The 18375-nt window shown below is 38.5% G+C and overlaps 2 protein-coding genes across 4 annotated transcripts in view; both read left to right on the top strand.

Annotated features, from left to right (window-relative positions):
* Window positions 1-9830, top strand: part of GRK4 (G protein-coupled receptor kinase 4) — a 36894-nt gene extending 27064 nt beyond the window's left edge. Inside the window, exons 10-16 of one of the 2 annotated variants that reach the window (XM_063335986.1) lie at window positions 1054-1091; window positions 3339-3428; window positions 3961-4169; window positions 4955-5092; window positions 5721-5858; window positions 8034-8156; window positions 9689-9830. In XM_063335986.1, coding sequence (XP_063192056.1) covers window positions 1054-1091; window positions 3339-3428; window positions 3961-4169; window positions 4955-5092; window positions 5721-5858; window positions 8034-8156; window positions 9689-9742 — 790 coding nt within the window. In that variant the 3' untranslated portion in view covers window positions 9743-9830. Of the gene's footprint in view, window positions 1-1053; window positions 1092-3338; window positions 3429-3960; window positions 4170-4954; window positions 5101-5720; window positions 5859-8033; window positions 8157-9688 lie in introns of those variants that run through there. The other variant, XR_010071216.1, reaches the window with a different exon arrangement.
* An 8122-nt stretch (window positions 9831-17952) lies between these two features.
* Window positions 17953-18375, top strand: part of HTT (huntingtin) — an 88161-nt gene continuing 87738 nt past the window's right edge. For both annotated transcript variants that reach the window (XM_063335194.1, XM_063335195.1), the window contains exon 1: window positions 17953-18345. In XM_063335194.1, the coding sequence (XP_063191264.1) occupies window positions 18245-18345 (101 nt within the window). In that variant the 5' untranslated portion in view covers window positions 17953-18244. The remainder of the gene's footprint in view (window positions 18346-18375) is intronic.

The raw sequence follows: 18375 nt of genomic DNA on the forward strand, positions 1-18375 counted from the left end.
TAAATCTAAGAGACTGTATTGCTATCCACATACTTGCTGATGCATATCACAATTATATATATTATATGTTTTTAATATGTATTCTGTGCATATAAATAATAGATAAAAATATTTATGTTCTCAGTAGGATCTGCTAGAGGATAAATCCTAGTAGTAACCTCTGAACAGCTTCTGATTCAGCTTGGGGGAGGAAATGCAAATATCCCATTGAGTTTCTTCTTTTGTTCTTAAAGTAAAAATGTACAAGAAGATGCCTATAAATTTCAGAATTGCAACACTGAATTAATTGTCCTTCTTGCTATTTTCCTGAGTCTTGCTAGCATTTAATAGCTAAAAAATGTTTCACGTAAAACTTTGATGTTACGGGAAAGTAGTAGAGACTCTTAGAAAGTTGTTTGCAAAGAATCCTAACTAGATACAAGTGTTAGTAACCTTTAGAAGCTGCATATCCAAATTAATGAAATGGAGTTTGAATGGATGATATTAAGCCTATACTTAGTTTTCACAGAATCATAGAATGTGTTGGGTTGGAAGGGACCTTTAAAGGTCATCTAGTCCAACCCCCTTACAGTAAGCAGGGTATTAGTTTTGGGGGTATTACTCTCTGTTGATAATTTGATACCCTGGGATGGAATATAGCAAGGAATCAGCGTCAAACTGCAGCAAGCACTGATGTGTTTTAGCATTGTGCACTTGTATGGCTGATACTCTCCGGAGAAATATCTTTCACTTATGAGCACAAATTCAGGTGTAAGTTGGTAATTTTTTATATCAGGATTTTAGTGTAGAGAAAACTTCTCATCTGTGAAATATTAATTCCTGTTGTTAATAAAAATGTCTTAGAGAGTTGGGAAAAATGGATCTCAAGAGTTCTATGATTAAATTAATTGTAGTATAGGTCCTCAACTTCACAACTTTTTTTGTGTATAGGTGGAAACTCGAAAAATCGCTTTAACCAGAACCAAGGAATCTTATGTTGCCTCACTTGCACTTGAAGATGGCTAATAATTTTGCCTTTGTATAATTCACATTTCTATTCTGTTTAATTTGTAGAGACTTGAAGCCTGAGAATATACTCCTTGATGACTGTGGTAAGTAAATATTAAAATTAATTTTGAAAGTAGGCATTACAAATCTAATTAATACTGTGCCAGAAATCAAAGGGACTTCTTCACAATAAAAGGGCACCTGACTGACAAATGTTAACTTTAATTAGTAAAGAAAAAACTGCCTTTGCCTTTTAGAAAGTAGGGGAAAATACTGGGGTTTTAGGGGACAATGATGATGATGTTTGGGGGGGGTCAGTTCCCCACCTTAAAATGGGTACTTTTTGTCTTTTGCTCCTCCTTCTCCCCCATTCCTTGATTTAAGATGGCTAAAACTTTTTAATGGATTTTTTTTCTCTTTCTGTCTTTTCTTTGATTATGGAAACATGCTTTGTTAGATGTGGGGCCAGAATTTTACTTAGTAAACTATAATTAAGTAATAAAGAAGAAAAGAAATCTGAAGCATCTCTGCTTTAACACTTCAACTAAAACAGGTCTGATGGTCCCTGATGCATACGTGGCTGGAAGGAATCAAGGAAATACAAACAATATAAAGAAATGTTTGTAGGTTTTTGTTTTTCAAAAGCCAAATTAATTTTCTTTAATGGCTTTGTATAAAATTTATCACAATCTTTTGCATTCACTGTAGAACATGTGCAGCAATTACCTTCTTCTAAGCTGTGGATGAATATTACCAGTTTGTTCTTGTAATTGCTGAGTATTTTTGTTATGGAAAAACTGTTTTTGAAGTCATTAGTACAATTTATTATTTTTTTTTTTAAAGTCAGCATGTTCTGACTGAAATTTCTAAAAAGGTGATGCTTGGGAGAAGTCACTTTCCAAGAGCTAAAGTTTTGCTAGACATCAAATGCATTCTTTAATTTTTCTCTCCAGCAATGTCTTGCAAAAGCCGAAGGCTTCTTTGAGGAAAAATGTGGCCTTGAAGGACTGCACTAGAATGCTTTCTCTCTGCCAGGGATATTCTGATCTTGTTCCAGAGAGCAGAGGAGACTAATTAGAAAATCGCTTCAGGAGCTCAGATCCTGCACTTGAAAAGGGGTTCATCAGATGTCAGGGAACAGAAGAGCATCTGAGTGTATTTAAAATAGCATTTGCTGCTCAACAGCATTTAGTTATTTCCAACCAGTATGAGTGGCACATGAATTCCTCCACTCTTTCTCCCCACCCCTTGATTATCTATCACATGTAAATAAGAAATTAATATGCTTTTAACTAACATTGATGCTTTAGAGCTTTTTGAATGACAGAGAATATATGCACAAAGGACATTAAGAAAATGAAATAGTCCTTTCTTCTGTCTAGCCTTTTATATTTTTATTAAGTACATTATATATTTTTAAATGAGAAACATGTCAATACAATTCTTGACTTGCATTGTCTTGAATCATTTGCTGTTGAGTCTGTCCAGCAAAGAACCTATATCTGTCCATGGGAACGTAAGGGAGCGTGGGATGAACTTATTCCTCTTGCCCTTCTTAGGCTGTTTCCCCATCTGAGCAGTGTTGTTTGTGACAAATCATAGTCTTCCTCTAGACTAATTCTACATTAATAGTGTAAATGCCATGTGTAATAGGAAAGGTAGTCAGCTTGAGAAATTGGCTTATAAAATGAAATAGAAGCCGAAGTTATCTACGTTAGACTGATTCGTGAGATGGGGAGGTCCTGATATTGAACTAACATGCTAAAATGTAAATAATTCGAAGTAGGTTATGGCTAGCCTACTTTTCTTTTGAGATGGGAGTGGGGATAGCAATTCCAGTGTACTTATGCTTAGCATTATAAGGGTACTTTGTTAGAGGAAAACCTGATGTCTCAGTACAGGCTACAGTTTTTGGAATAAATGGAGTAAATTCTGATGTTTTGTTAGGAAGTCAGAAAGCTAAGTGTTTGTGGAGGGAACGCAGAACGGAAGAATTCAAATGTCTGATGCGTACATACAGAATTTGAAACGAGCGGTCATCATTTCTGTTTGTCCTAGAGTAGCAGCCTATGCCAAAGCTAGGAATTAGAGAACTTAACAACAATTTTTTTATACGACCTTCAGGAAATCAATTAGATATGTGCCTCTCTTCCATTACCTATTTAAGGGAGGGTTGAATAATAAATCACTCCTTTCTAGATAAGCTAAATAACCTTAGCATGAATATATATGAATGTTTTGATGTTTTGGGGTGGCTTTTTTGATGAGGTATGCTACAGAATTTTTTTGTTTTAAAAGTGGCGATATTTCATTATTTGCTGACTATGTGTAATTTATTTTAACATAAATAGGACATATCAGAATTTCAGATCTTGGATTAGCTGTGCAGATTCCAGAAGGAGAAACTGTCCGAGGACGGGTGGGGACTGTTGGTTACATGGGTATGTAAAGTATCCTTTGCTAATTATGTTTTACCAGAAAATTTGCTTCTGTGAATATATGAATGACTTGTCCAAAGAACTATATTTGGTCTGGATTAGTTACTAGACATTTTATGGGAAGAAAGGTTATGTGGTGGTAGATGTTAGTAGCCAATTATAAGTCTACTGATAAACTCGAAAATTTAACTCTGGAAATTCTAGCCTTAGGTAGAACTTTTAAGAAAGCACCTAATTTTTTTCTGAGTCATAGGTAAGCAGACAGATTACTATGATAACACATCTCTTTCCACGCTTTGGAAAAAATTCATTCTTAGTTTGTAAACAACACTGATCTTAAGTGTTAAAGAACTGAAGTGCTTCTCTTGGATATAAAGAGAGTCTTCACTGTAGAAATTATAATTTCTTCAAAGTGCAGAAGAGTTACACAAAGATCCCTGCACAAAGCCGAAAGAGTGCTTGAGAGTTTTTTCAATATTTAATTAGTTAATGTAAATTGAATTGTCGTGGGTATTTCTTTGTTTTTGTTTTGTAGCTCCAGAAGTGCTCAAAAACGAAAAGTACACATTCAGCCCAGATTGGTGGGGTCTTGGGTGCTTGATTTATGAAATGATTGAAGGACAGTCTCCATTCAGGAAGCATAAGGAAAGGGTCAAACGGGATGAGATTGACCGGAGAGTAAAGGAAGACCAGGAAACATATTCAGACAAGTTCTCAGAGGAGGCAAAATCCATCTGCAGGATGGTGGGTGAAGAGACGTAGAGGTTTGAAAATTAAATTTCTAATCCTTTATAAGAGATGAACTACTTTAACATCTTCTATTGAAAATTTTTCAAAGCTGGATTCTTAAATCTTTCTTTAGTTCAGATGGAAGTTTGTAATTGTCCATGGATTGTTCAATTATCAAACTTCGAGAATTCAGAATTTTTTTCAAGATGAAGGAAGGTTGCATACGCGTATTTTTCACGACGTGAATGAAAAGGTTCAGTACTCCTCGGACCGCGTGTAATTATAGGCAGAATACAGAAGCATGCTCAACTTTGATACAGAGTAGTATACTAGTTTCCTTGCCTAAAAGAGTCTGTTCAAGACAACGGCTTCTTTTTATTTTGCGTGTTCTTAAATTTAAGAAAAAACACATCTATACAGAAAGCTTCACAAGTCGTCTTTAGTAGTTTATGCGAAATACGTGCATTACTTAAGCCTGCTGGGAAAAAAAAAGTAAGTCTTTATTTCCTGAAAGTAAAGTCTACTACCAAGTCTGTAAAATCTATTTAGCATGGCATCAATTAAAATATTTTCGTATAACTTTGGGTATAATCTTCAAATGATCTGCTTTCAGGGATTCTTTTGTCTACTGAAAATCTTTTTGCTCCCAGAATGTTGTAGTTTGGATTTCCAGTTCATTTTGATACCATGATAAGTTTCATCTAATAAAAGGCCAAGTGACAAATTTATTGAAAGACATTGCATATAGATTTTATTCTTTTATTTATTGTGGATCAGCCTTTTTTTCTGTATCTTTGCAGTTACTTGCTAAAAATCCAGGGGAACGACTGGGTTGCACTGAAGATGGAGCTGCTATTGTAAAGCAACATCCTATTTTCAAGAATATTAACTTCAAGAGGCTGGAAGCTAACATGTTAGAACCTCCGTTCTTGCCAGATGTAAGTAGGTGAGACAGATTTGATTAGTATCTAAAAAGGCAAGAACTGTCATAATTCTGTGTCAGCAATTACGTGAACTCCAAAGAAAACTTAAAAAGTTAGTTAAATGGGCAGGAGAATGCCATTGTAGCTATTGATGGCTAGTTGTTTTATGACATTTCATCTGAGATCACAGAACAATTTGGAATAGTGGTATTGCTCTAGGGAACTTCGTAGCTGATTTCTTAGCCCTTAAAATTCTACTTCCCTGGCTTAGATGCTGAACAAATGAAGATTAGCTTTGAAGAAATTACTCTAGAGTTGAAAGGAGGGTGACAGAAAATGAGTGAATTATGACAACCATTAAGAAATCCAGAGAATTTGCGTGCTGTTTCTGGTTTTGCTATTTCTTTTCTGTTACTTGCAGGATGAGTGGAATTGCTCAGATGCCTTATGACAAGTTTTTACACGTCTGTTTTGTAGTATAGTGTAATGTGGTGATCAACAATGTGAAATGTAAAATTGCAGACATTTTACTTCCCACTTGCTCATCTAGGAAAGAAAACAATCAAAATCACACACACACAAACACACACACACACACGGCCGAACCAACACCTTAATGAAGCAATCTTGTATTGTACTGCAGCCACGTGCCGTATATTGTAAAGATGTCCTGGACATAGAGCAGTTCTCAACAGTAAAAGGAGTGAACCTGGATACTACAGATGATGACTTCTATTCCAAATTTGTTACGGGTTGTGTCTCAATCCCTTGGCAAAATGAGGTATTGTATATTTCATAAAAGATTATTTTCTTTAACACAGCAATATAGAAGATTTAATAAGAGATATAGTATTAACTTTCTCTTTGAGATGCAAGAAGTTTCTGCTTTAGACTTCTTCGCTGAGAGGCTTCAGAAAAAAGTTTTTCCCAAAACATAAAACAACTTGCTAAAAATTGAGATCTATGGTAAATTTGCATAAATAGCATCTGGCATCTTGTCATCATAGATACAGCCTACAGAACAGTATTTAGCAACAGTATCACCACATTTTCCTTGTTCTTCTGTCACATGTTATTCAATATTGCTGTGCATAGGAGAGGGATAGAATGCCATTCGAAGTATGGAAAAGCAAATGGGTGCAGTGCAAGCTATTTGTGTATCATGCCTGTATATCAATAGTATCCAGGTGATACTGCAGATTTCACCTTTTCTAAGGCTTCAAAGCAAACAATTCAACATTGGTTGAGTCAGACTTTCTGTTAAAGCTTTTTCATCTGCCTAGTGAATGAGTAGTCTAGTATTCTGCATAGAATACTAGAATTTTGCTACCTCTGCATGCAGTTCAGTCTATATTTAGGAAATTCAAATCTTCATTATTTTAGAGCACTCAATAACAATTCTAGTTACTACAACTAGAATGATTATAGTTGTTGTTATGAATGCCTTCCTCCTATTAGAACATGTTCATAACATTTTGAAATTAGTATTGTCTTGAATTCTAGTAGCGTAGGTTTTGTCTTGGTAAAATTTTTTAGATTTCATTTAAAGCTTGAACACAAAAGATCTGCAATTTCTGAACAAGGTAGAGGAAAAAGTACATTCCCTTTTGTTACCCTTTTGCTTTTTTTTGCATTTCATTGAGAAGGAGATTTGAAAGGTGTCATTTGACGCAGAAAGTCTTCACTAAGAAGCAGTGAACCTTAGGCTGTTGGAGAAATAAATATTTCCTGTGCTATGTTGTGATTCTGAACTTCAGAATATGATCCAGTCATTAAGAAATGCACTGCAGCTTAATAACTCTAACCCCACATAGGGGGATAAAATTTAAAGCAGTTGTGGAATTCTGATGATGGTAATTCCTTCTCTTCAAGGAGTAACTGTGCAGATTTCACTTTGCATTTGTGCTTATTTTTTCTTTTAATTCATGTTATTGAGCTTTCACTCAAATCTTTGCTCTCATCTGTTCAGAATTCCTCCTCCCCTCCCATAATTTACCTAATGTCATGGTTTACAACAAAAGCAGACCGCATTTCTTCTTATGCTTCTTTATGCCCTCTCTCTCTCTCCAAGGTATGCTCGTTTGGTTGCGTTCCCATTATGATAGATGTGTATCAGTGACACTCACTGAAAAATGCCAACTACATGTGGTCATTAACCACTCTCCTCCTTCTGACCATGTCTGGTTTACCCTTTGGCATTTACTCTTTCTGCTGCCCTTTCTGCACCCAGTAATTGTGTTTTTAATTCTTTTGTTTTCTGTGTAGACAAACACAGATTATTTCAGAAATCCCTGGCTTCTCTCCAGAGACCTATCTTCATTATAGCTTCTTTTTTTTTTTTTTTTTCCATGAAGTATTACCTTTCTCTATCTCATTGCCCTATTTCTAATTATACTATGGGTTAGTTGTGTTTTGATAGGCAGTTGCCCAAAACACCAGAATGACGTTTAAGTTACTGTGGTCAGACATCATCTGCTTTTTTCCCCAACAGTGCAGTTTGTCCCCCTAATGCTATTCAGGTACTAATATTCTGCATAGATTAATCATTTCTCCTACTCAATGTCATGTTTATTAACAAAGTTCAGTCCAGGGTATAGAGATACTATATTTGTTAGGCTAGACTGCTCTGAAATGAGCAGAATAGATGAAAGGAAAATCAATTTCTGGTTCTAAAAACTTGTGCTTATTTCATGATGGGCAGAAGAAATGCCTTACCAAAGCAAGGGAGCATCTGAGTGCTTACCTGCATGATAGTGCTCTCACTGCTTTTTTTTTAGTTCACTGAATGCACAAGGAGAGTTAATGTGCCTTCCTTCATGGAGCTCTGCGAGTGGTGTAGTTTGCTGATGAATTTGTAAGTTTGTTAGGAGTACCCAGTCAGAATTAATAGATAACACATGGAACATGTTTGAAAGGCTTGTATGGATATTTCATTTATATTTCGTATGTTTTAAAGATGATTGAAACGGGATGCTTTGAAGATATCAATGCATATGAAACTGATGGTACTGTGTCACCCGACAGAGAGAGGTCTCCTAAACCAAAGAGAGGCTTCTTTCACAGACTTTTTAGTGGAGAGGTAAGGGTATTTATTTTCTTTCATGAGAAAATTACCAGTAAGACCTTAACATCCATTCCATTTTTTATATTATTTTGTGAAAGGAAAACCAAGTTGTTCATTGAATACTGAAACTAGTTAAGTCTGGTTTATTATGGCTATGCCCCTGCACCGCATTTCAGAAGCTGTAGCAATCCCTATAACTCCAGGAGTTTTTCCTCCCTCAGCATTCTGTCTTCCTCTAGTGTCTGCTAGCTGTTACCTGGGGAAAAGGTAGTGTGAGCTGTTAACAGCTGTGCTATAGACCTTTCTTTCCTAAAGATTTGGTCTTGCTCCTTAAGTATTTTGCCAGTTTTTATAAAGACTTCTGGGGAGATGACTTCAGAGATAACTGAGGTCCCCTCTGTAAAAACTTAAATAAAATCGACTAATGAACTCAGAAATTAGTGTGGTGGAACAATGCAACTCTAGGACTCGCTCCTTTAGAAAGCTGGGCTCCCGATGAATTATTGCAGTATATTAAATAAATAAGTAAAAATGTGCCCTAAATGAATGAGTGTGAAGAAGCATCACAAAACAAGTGTTAAAATATCTTAGGAAGTTTAATGCCTTTACCAAAACAACAACATAATGTATCTTTTAATAGCTTCTGATAATGCACAGCCCTTTCTTACAGACATAACTTCTACTCTTTAGTAAACATGTAGAGGTATATGAATTAAGTATTTACCACCTAAAAGACACCTGGCATATTGTGCTTGTTTATAGGTCATGTGAAAGGTTTTGAGTTGAAGACGCTGTATGCAATTCTGCTTGCTCAGTATGTCCGCACTTAGAGTGGAATTATATTGAGAAGCATGAGTATACTCCAGTAGAGAACACTTCTGCAAAATTACTTTTGCTTTCAGGCAGAAATGGAATTTTAAAATTGCTAGGAGCACATCATTAAGTAGCCACAACAGGGCCATGTATTAAAATTGCATGATGATCTTTTTTGTCATCAGCTGGTAATTCACCTCTCTCAAATGGTACAATGCTAATGGAATGTATAATAGTACTGTCATTTTTAGTTCACCTTTTCAAATTCACTTTTCCCCCACTTACAGTAATGGAAGAGAAGGAATGGCTAAGTGTACTAATAATCTCACATATCTGAAGTTAAAGCTTGTGTATTACTGTAGTCTTTACGAGCTGAATCAGCAGGATTCACACTGTCCCGAGATATGGTTCTATGTATTGAGAGAGTCCAAAAAAAAAAAAAAAATGGCTTGAGAGCCTTCAGTTGGTTTTGAAGTAATAAGACTGCAGTTAATTGTCCTGTGAAGTTAAAAGAAGGAAAGATCTTAAGGTTAAATGAAACTTTAATGACTTGAGATTTGGGGTTGGGTTGCGGTTTCGTTTGATATTCCCAAAGCATTTAGTTAGTATGGACTAAAACGTGCTGGAAAAAGAGCCACATCCCCCCCCACCTCAGCCTTTCTGTGCCCCATAAAACACACAAACCAGCAACAGTGTGAGTTCTGCAACTCAATTGTCTCTGTCTTCTCTTGCAGGTCTGCTTTAAATCTGATTGCAGTGATGATGAGCAGGAGTCCTCCAGACTTTAAATCATTTTACTCTCATCATAAAGGATGAGCAAACTTTAAATGTTTTATATCTCTGTAGCAAAGTGTATTATATATATTTTTTATCTGAGTTCAAGGATTTTTGTACATTTGTACTTCATTTGTTTTAAGATGTATATTTTCACTAAAGCTTAATTGTACAAAAAGCAATGAGTGCCATTTGAGTGAGTGTGTTTCTGTATGTATTTGATTTATCTTGATTTTTACTTTTTTTTTTTTCCAGTGGAATGAATGTAGAAATACTGAAAGGATTTTAAAGCACAGAGATAATATCTATGGCATCAGTGTAATTTGACTTTGTATGCTCCTGGTAAAACCCTTCTTGCTCATTAGAATCTTTATTAGCAGTTTTCTTAACAGTAAAAATTCCTGTACTGATAAATTTCATAATTCTGGTATTAACTGGCAGCATGGCAGTGCTATTACCTAATGTATCTCTCAAGCAACTGCTGAGGAAAAAAAGGAATTCAGTGCACTGTGGCTAGCTATTATGAATTGCTCTTTACTATCTGGCTCTGCAGAATGTCTTTCTGTATTTCTATATATAGAGAATTCTGAACATTTAGCTTAATCCTGTAACAAACTGTATTACCCCATTCTTCTCCTTTCTCCCATCTTTCACATCCTCTCCATGCAGTTTCTTGGCATGGACCATGCAAGTAGACCCATGCCAAAATTTTACAACTGTATGTTGAGTATTTTGCTGTCCTTACTAAAAGGATTTTTTTTTACCTGTGGCGACACCTTTTTATGTTTTTCTGTAAATGAAATTGTTTACAACTCCATGTAGGATGTTACAGTTTTATAATGGGATAAAAAACAAAGCAGTGGCTCTTACTAACCTCTTCTCTGCTCATTATGTTGTAATATGCAATGTTGCATCACTGCCACTGAGGGGAAGGACAAAGTAGTATTAAGTATCACATTTAATTATATAAATAATCTTTCCTTACAACCTTTAAAAACATACACATTAAAGCCTGGCTTTAATGATTGCTTAGTGCAGTTGTGGAGCTGGTATTGAAGTTTTAGTTACGATTACCTGATGTTCATTAGTAAAACTGCTTCCAGCTGCTTGAAAGGTTGTCAAACTTCCGTTCTTCTGGACTCAAGTATGCCAGATTTCCTTTTTATTTTGTAAAGGTTCCAGTAAAACTATTGATCTGCGTATGAGAATGAATTTAGGGAACATATTTCATTAAAAGCCTTTTCTGTTTTCAAAATTTGAGTAAGGGACTTGAAATATAATGGAATGCTCTTGGAGTTGGAGACATGACTTGTGTTAGATATTTTGTTCTGTATTCTGAAGATTCATCTCCACTGAGCATGCTTTTTTTTTTCCTCTCAAATCTCTACAGCACCAACCAGATCACACTTGTATTGTACACACAGAGCAATGGAATATCCCTCTACCTCAAATAGGTTTCTGCTTGTGATCCCCAGACCCACTGAAAGAAACTTAAGCTGCTTCTGAGAAACTCACAAGATACATTTGATACTCAAGCCTGTCATCAGGTTTTAAGTCACAGTATTTTGTCTCTACTGACAAATGTTTTAATGGGTTAGAATTTGAAAAAAGTTGTGAAAACCAGTGCATTACAGAATCCTACTGGGGCTGAGCTGGTGTCTATCTGAAATTGTTCCTCTTGGCTACTGTGCCACAGAAATGAGGAATGAGACTTTATTCCTGTGTTTTCAGTGCATTTTTCCTGATGCCTGAAACAGCAGAGGACAGCAAAATGACTGCCATAGAAAGTACAAAGGGAGAAACTGTCAGAGGGAGAGTTTGAGTGAATTACTGGAAGACAGTCTGATGCAACAGTGAAGGGATGGGAAGCTTGACAGAAAGAGAAATATCTGAAATAAGGGTGTTGGCTGGAACCATTATGTGTGAGACAATGAGCTGGCACTGTCTGACCTGTCCCTCTTTATTATATACCACAATAATAGAAGGACTCTAAAAAGATGGGAATGGAAAAATAGGGAAGTAACAAAAGTGTTTTTATAAATATGTACCTGGTTGGAGAAGTGATCATGTTTCTCTGATTAAGGGCTCTCATTTTTTTAAGATCTTAGGTTTGCTGTTCTGAAGCAAAAGTGACTGTATTAACACAAGACATATGGGGTGACAGTCTGGATTTAATGCCTGCTTAGAGCAACTTGAAATTTGGGCAAGAATACCATGGACACAAGCTGAGTAATTTTTATGAAGAAAATATAGGAATTGGCTTTAATAAATAAAAAATATCTGAAACTCTGTTTACCATGTATTTCAAATTTTCTTTCCATATTGAAGGGGGAAAGGATCTTAATAAATAAAATCAGCTTCTCTATTTTGGAGTGCTGAGATTTAATACACAGTCTCCAGGAATCTGTGAAGAAAAAAGTCTAGATGAGAGAAAAGGGAAATTGTTCCTAAGAAGTGGTTATTTATACGTCTGCTTCTTGGACAAGGAACTCGCAACCATGCAATAACAATGGAGGATTTGTTTGGTTTTATGAAGTTTGGTTATGAATGTTTGGTTTTATTTGGTTTCATTTCACAAGTTTTTTCTTACATTCTGAATAATACTATTTAATTGTTTTGGAGCAACTGCACGTGTGCAGGATTAGGACCTAAATTCTATTGGGTTTGGGATGGGTTTTTATTTTTTTTTTCCTCTTTTTTTTTTTTCTCCCCAGTATGCTCAAGATGGCATTTTTCTACTATAAATTTGGCCCGTTTGGCTAGAAATATAACCACATAATGATGACTAGATATTTTCTAATTTGAATCCCCTAATGAACTAGAAAAGACAAGAAACTGGAAGGATCAACCTAACTCTCCTTGTACAGTACTTGGAGATTAAGATGTTATGCTGTTTAAGGTGACTAACATTGGTTAAATGTCTTTACTGGAATATTAGTAACTTGAAGCAGGGGAAAGGGCAAGGAGAGGGGAGAGCACCTGAAAGCAAAATATTGTGGTGTGAAAAACTTAATATGAACTTTGCCCTTGATTTTTGTAGGACAGAATTGAGACAAAGAAGGGGGAAGGCAGAAGGTTGTGTTTACTGATTATGTCTTTTATTTCCATTAAGCTGTTTTTTAAAATAAAAAGAAAAGCCAATGTTAATTCTTGACATTCAGTATGACTTTATTACACCTCCATGAATTCAGATTGTAGGTCCATGTGCTAGAAGGCTTTAATAGCAGTGAGACGATCCAGCAGCCTGACTGCTTTGTTCTACTGGTGCAAGATATGGAAAGATCTATGGAATTCTGTGGAGGTCCTTGCATGAGATCAACCCTCCTTTTCTGTGGCTTGTGTTTCCAAGCATTTGTGTATGTAAGTCTTAATGTCTGCTTTTGCATACCTCATGAATCTATATATTTAGCTCAAAACTCAGAAACTGTGAAACAATGTACCAGTATCTTATTGGTTTATTTAATGCTTTTGAATATTGTGACCAACAGAATAGACTCTTCATGCCTCAGGGTTGTTCTTTCTATAAAAAAAAAAAAAGTCCGCTTTTTTTTTTTTTTCCAGAGGTGTAGTGTTCGTAACAGAGATGGCATTATGTTTCTGGATTATAAAAACAACAAAACAGTCTCAGTTGAAAAAACGAACACTTAAAAATAATGACTGTATAATAATAAATAGGAAAAAACCTGTGGTATTTCCGTAACAAAGAGAGCGCTATTGACAAATCTTAGCTATTAATAGATGTTGTATGTCTTTTTGTTTCCAAAGCATTCTTAAAACAACAGATTGAAAGGTTTTGGATTATGAAAGAGGATTATCTCCATTTCAGAATAAAATTATGTCTACTTTGAGAAATCAATGATAGAAGCTAGTTAAAAAACTAAAATTCCATTTTTAGAATGTAATTCAATTATTTTTCAAACAATCATGATGTAAGAAACTTCTCATTGCCATTTGTACAAATGAAGAATATTGTTTACAAGTTACTAAAATAAGTCAATAGAAGTAATATTATTTTGCTTTGGTTTACAATTTAGTATTACACTAATTTAACATTGGAATTATCACCTTCACTTTGGTATAGATTTTCAGAAAATACTTCTCTTTAGGAAGTACTCAAAAATAGAATTAAAATTAAAAAATTAATGGAAAGCATCTTTAAGCTAAATTTATGTTTACTCTGATTACCTGCCTGGCTCATTTTGGTGATGATGTCTCTTCTGCTGAATGTATAATTCTTTTTTATTTCATAATTGTTCTTATGGTGTAACTTAAGTTTTGCACATGAGACGTAGGTAACTTTTTCTCATGTCCCACATGTGTCCAAAACACCAGAATTCTTTCCAAGTATAGCGAAGCTGACTGTTAAATGTGATGTGGTAGTTCCAGTATCTCCAAACCACTGAACTGTTCTTGTATGAGCTGTTTTCCCGGATGTTCCTGCATCGTTATTCCTGAAATAAAAGCAAAACACTGCCACATATCTCAACCACATGTATTACTGTTTAATGTGATTTATTTACCATGTCTGTTGTGGTAGCCGGCATAGATAAAAGAGAAATTGTAATTAAAAAAAAAATAATTTTGCAATTTGTTGAAGCAGAGAATGCGTATCGCATGCTGTAAATTCTTTACCAATGTAAGATTGTCAGATCCAGGAAAAAGTGCCCTAGCTCTGTTGTATTTGCCAAACTGATACCTTATCTCATGGTCTGAATCTTGATTTCTACGTAAATTTCTGTGTGAAAAGACAGAATTACTGGGATGGGCTGTTTTTCACGAACACAGTTACTGTGATGACACTGTGAATGCAAGATTGGGCAATAGTAGCTGTAGCTCTACTCATCATTAGCCTTATCCTGCATATTGAATTTTCTACTGTTGCCAAAGGAAACTAACTGGACTTCAATCTCCTTGAGACCTTGAGAGAATTTATGCCTTGTTGTCAGTTGGATTTATGGTGGTGGTGGTGGTGGGGGGTGTCTGTCAAATACTTTTCAACAGTAAGCTGCTTGGATTTTCAACATTTTGCCCTATTTATGGAGAGGCTTTCACTGTAATTTTATGACATGATTTGAAGGGCTAAGCACTCAATTACTATACTAAACAGCTTCAAATTAAGTGACTCTAACTTCACTTTATAAGTGAATAATATAACCATGATACGGCATATTGCAGATTATCTGTTCATATGTTGAACTATGTGGGCCAGCAGTCTTATGAAGTTGACTGGATTAAGTAGTACCAATTCTCTGCTGAATTGTTTGTGGAAATGCAGAAATGACGGCCTAAGTGTGACTTCAAGACAGGGCAAAAAATATTCTTGATGTGCTTGTCCAACGTGTTCTTAAAAGCTTTAAGTCAAGAGGTAACCTGTGTGTTAGGTACATGCCTAGGTAGCCTGCGTGTGCACGTTCATGATGTCCATGTCTGTCTTAAAGACACGGTAAAAGCGTGTTTCTTCTTTTTCTCCCAGAGGTTGAGATTAATTCACTGTCAACCACTAAATTACATATAACCTTTTAAGATTCACTGATGCTCCATTGAGGTTGTGACTTTATTTTTCTTTGTGGTAACAATGTGTTACGGTTTGAGAAAACCTATAACAATTTATTGTCATTTAGACAATTATTCTATCATCCGATGACCCCTTCCCATCTGGAAAGGGGAATCGGGGAAAGCAAGGAAACACAAAGGTTGAAATATAAGTAGATTTAATAAGATAAGACTAAATAATTAACAACAATACTAAAGAACCAGTATCGATCCCAATGCTAATATAAGATATATAAGAATTATGCTCAGACCATTCTATCAGCAGGAAGCTGTGCACTCCCAGCAGTGGGCAGCAGATGTTGGACACGGTAAGTGCTGAGGCTTAGGGAGGAAGAGAAGGGCTCAGGTGTCCGGCACCAGGGCAAGGGAGTTCTCTGGACCACTGCCATCAAGGGAGAGAGAGACTACGCAGCAAACTTTCTAATTTATGTTGAATTTATGGTATGAATTCATATATTGACGTTCATGGTATGAAATAATCCTGTTGGCCAGCCTGAGTCAAATGTCCAGGCCTCACTCCTCCTCATCCCTGCACCTGGCAAGGCTCAAAAACACTCAGACCTTGAATCCCACATAGCCTAGCTTGCTATATTTTCATGAATTCAGACACTAGAGTCTTCTAAAAGTGGAGTTTTCCCCAGCATTAGAGATTAGTCCTGTGTCACTCAACCCAAGACATGAGGGCTTTATAAAAATACCTGTTGTCTAACCCTGCCTGCTTCTTCTTGCCCCTTGCCAGTTTTACATCACTTTTTTTTTCTGTTTTTCCCAGATGTTTGTGGGGCTGCTATTTGGACAAGATCAGTGACATGCTATGTGGATCAGTAAATTTGAATTAGGAGAAGCTACTGATAAGGTACTTGCCAAAGAAAAACCTGATACCCCTGCGTTCTCGTCCAGTTACTCATGGTTAATGAGCAACTGTTGCCAGTGAAACTTGGGCAAGAGGAGGAGGAAGGAGAGGAGTTCTCTTGGTGGGCAGCCATTGCCTTGGTGGGTGAGTCAGCAGCCCAGAGGGGACCGGCGCACGCTTTGATCTAATGGCTTCAAAACAGGTTCCGCAAAGGCTGACTTGGTTGGTGGCTTGTTTAATCTCTGATAAGAGCTTATGCTCTTTTTAGTTTGCTTAAATGTGTTTCAAAGTGTGGAGGGGCCCATGCAATTATCACACAGTGTATGCTGCATTCCAGCTATGCTGTCATCTTTTTTCATGTATCATTTGCTAAATAAAAAATTCATGATCATCCATATGTTCCAGAGAAAACTCTCTGCAAGTTTTATCATAGAATTATCAGGAAAAATACTCTGTTTACCTTAAAAGCTTGCATTTTGTTAGGCATTTATAATGAAATAGGGGTTTTGCTCCGTGTTGAATTGCTTCCAGTCCTGTAGATAGGTTTCCTTTCAGAGGAACGTTTCAAGTGGTTCACTAACAAAGCGAACTGGGAGAGCACTCTTACTGAATGTTTGGCAAGAATGTGATCAGTAAGGTGGTTCTGTCAGGACTTTTGTTGGCTTGAACATCCGGATACCTGAGCTTCGCTTCTCTTGTCCATCCCTGCTCAAAATAACCAAGCTGCGTATTAAGTGATTAACTGGGAACTGCTTTTCTTAAGAGTTCCAAGAGTTGCTCTCCGCTTCCATTGCTGCAACCGCTTTCCTGTGTTGGAGATGCGGGCTGAAGTGCCAGTTCTTACCAGCTGCTGTTTAAAATTAATGTATCAGCACCTGGATATGTTAAAATCAGTGGTTGTAATTGGAAAGTTCACAGTAGCGTTGATTTTTTTTTTTTTTTTAAATTAAGTACTTAGTAACAGAATCAATGATTTAAATATTGTATACTGTATGTTTAATACGAGCTTTAGGAGTGCAGAAAGTATCCTCTGATAAGCCAACCCCAGGACCGCGACGGCACAGCGGGTACCTTGCCAAGCTTTAAGTGTCCTGTTCCTGTAAGCGTTTCCCTTCCCTACCTGCAGCCCCGAAATAAGTGTGAAGTGCCGGAAGCGCCTTCAGGAAGCCCCCGTGTGCCCGGCGGGCTAGCCGGGGACGCGAGTGGGCGAGTCGTAGGGCCCCCCGACACGCCTACTCCACGTACAGGCACTCGCAGCGTGGGATGCGGATGGGTTACGATGGGCGCCGCGCCGGGCTCCCACCTCTGCAGCTGCCGGCCGGGGACCCGTCTCGGTGCCGGGGGAAGGGAGGGCGGGCGCGGGCCTCCCCCTCCTGGTGCCGTTTCCCGCCCGCTACCGCCGCCGCTGACGGGGTTGGTGGGGGCGGGAGCGGCCGCCTTCCTCCCCAGCAGGGGGCGCCGCGGTGCGGCCGGCGGGCTCTAGGACCCAGCGCCCCGCTCAGCCGCGGCGGGAGCGCCCTTGGCCCTCCGCACACGCTGGCGCCTGCTTCAGCCGCTGCTGCGCTGTGGCATGCGGGAAGGGGCGGCGCCCACTTTCTGATTGGGCAGGGAGCCTGTCGCTGTCCCTTCTGCCCCGCCCCTTACCTCACCCGCGTGCCCGTATGTGTATGTACGTCAGGGTGCGCGTGACACCAGGCCGTGGGCGGGCGGGTGTTGCGGAGCGCGCACGCGCGTTTCCGCGTCGCCGGGGTCCCGCGGGAGCTTGCCCCGGGGTGGGCGGGGCAGGGGGCGGGGTAGCGGCGTAGGGACTGACGGGAGGGACCCAAGATGGCGGCGGGGCGGTTGGGGAGTGCTCGCGGCCCCCTGCGGCCTCTCCCTCATTCATTGCGGCAGTGAAGGGGCGGCGCGGCGCGGGCTGCGGCGGCGCCGCGGCTGGCCTGAGGGCGCCGTGCGAGCGGGAGAGAGGGAGTCCAGGAGGAGGAGGAGGAAGAAGAGGAGGAGGAGGAGAGTCGGGCCCGCGAGGAGGAAGGTGGCCGCCGCCGCTGCTGGGCGCCTGTGAGAGGGCGGGTCGGAGCGGCGGGTCGGTGCCGCCGGCGCGGGCGGAGCGGACATGGCCACCATGGAGAAGCTGATGAAGGCCTTCGAGTCGTTGCGCTCCTTCCAGCAGCAGCAGGGTCCGGCTGCCATCCCCGAGGAGCCACTCCAGAGACCGTGAGTAACCCGCGGACGGGGGGGCTCCCG

This window comes from Chroicocephalus ridibundus, chromosome 5 (genome assembly GCF_963924245.1).
Source record: "Chroicocephalus ridibundus chromosome 5, bChrRid1.1, whole genome shotgun sequence".
NCBI lineage: Eukaryota > Metazoa > Chordata > Aves > Charadriiformes > Laridae > Chroicocephalus > Chroicocephalus ridibundus.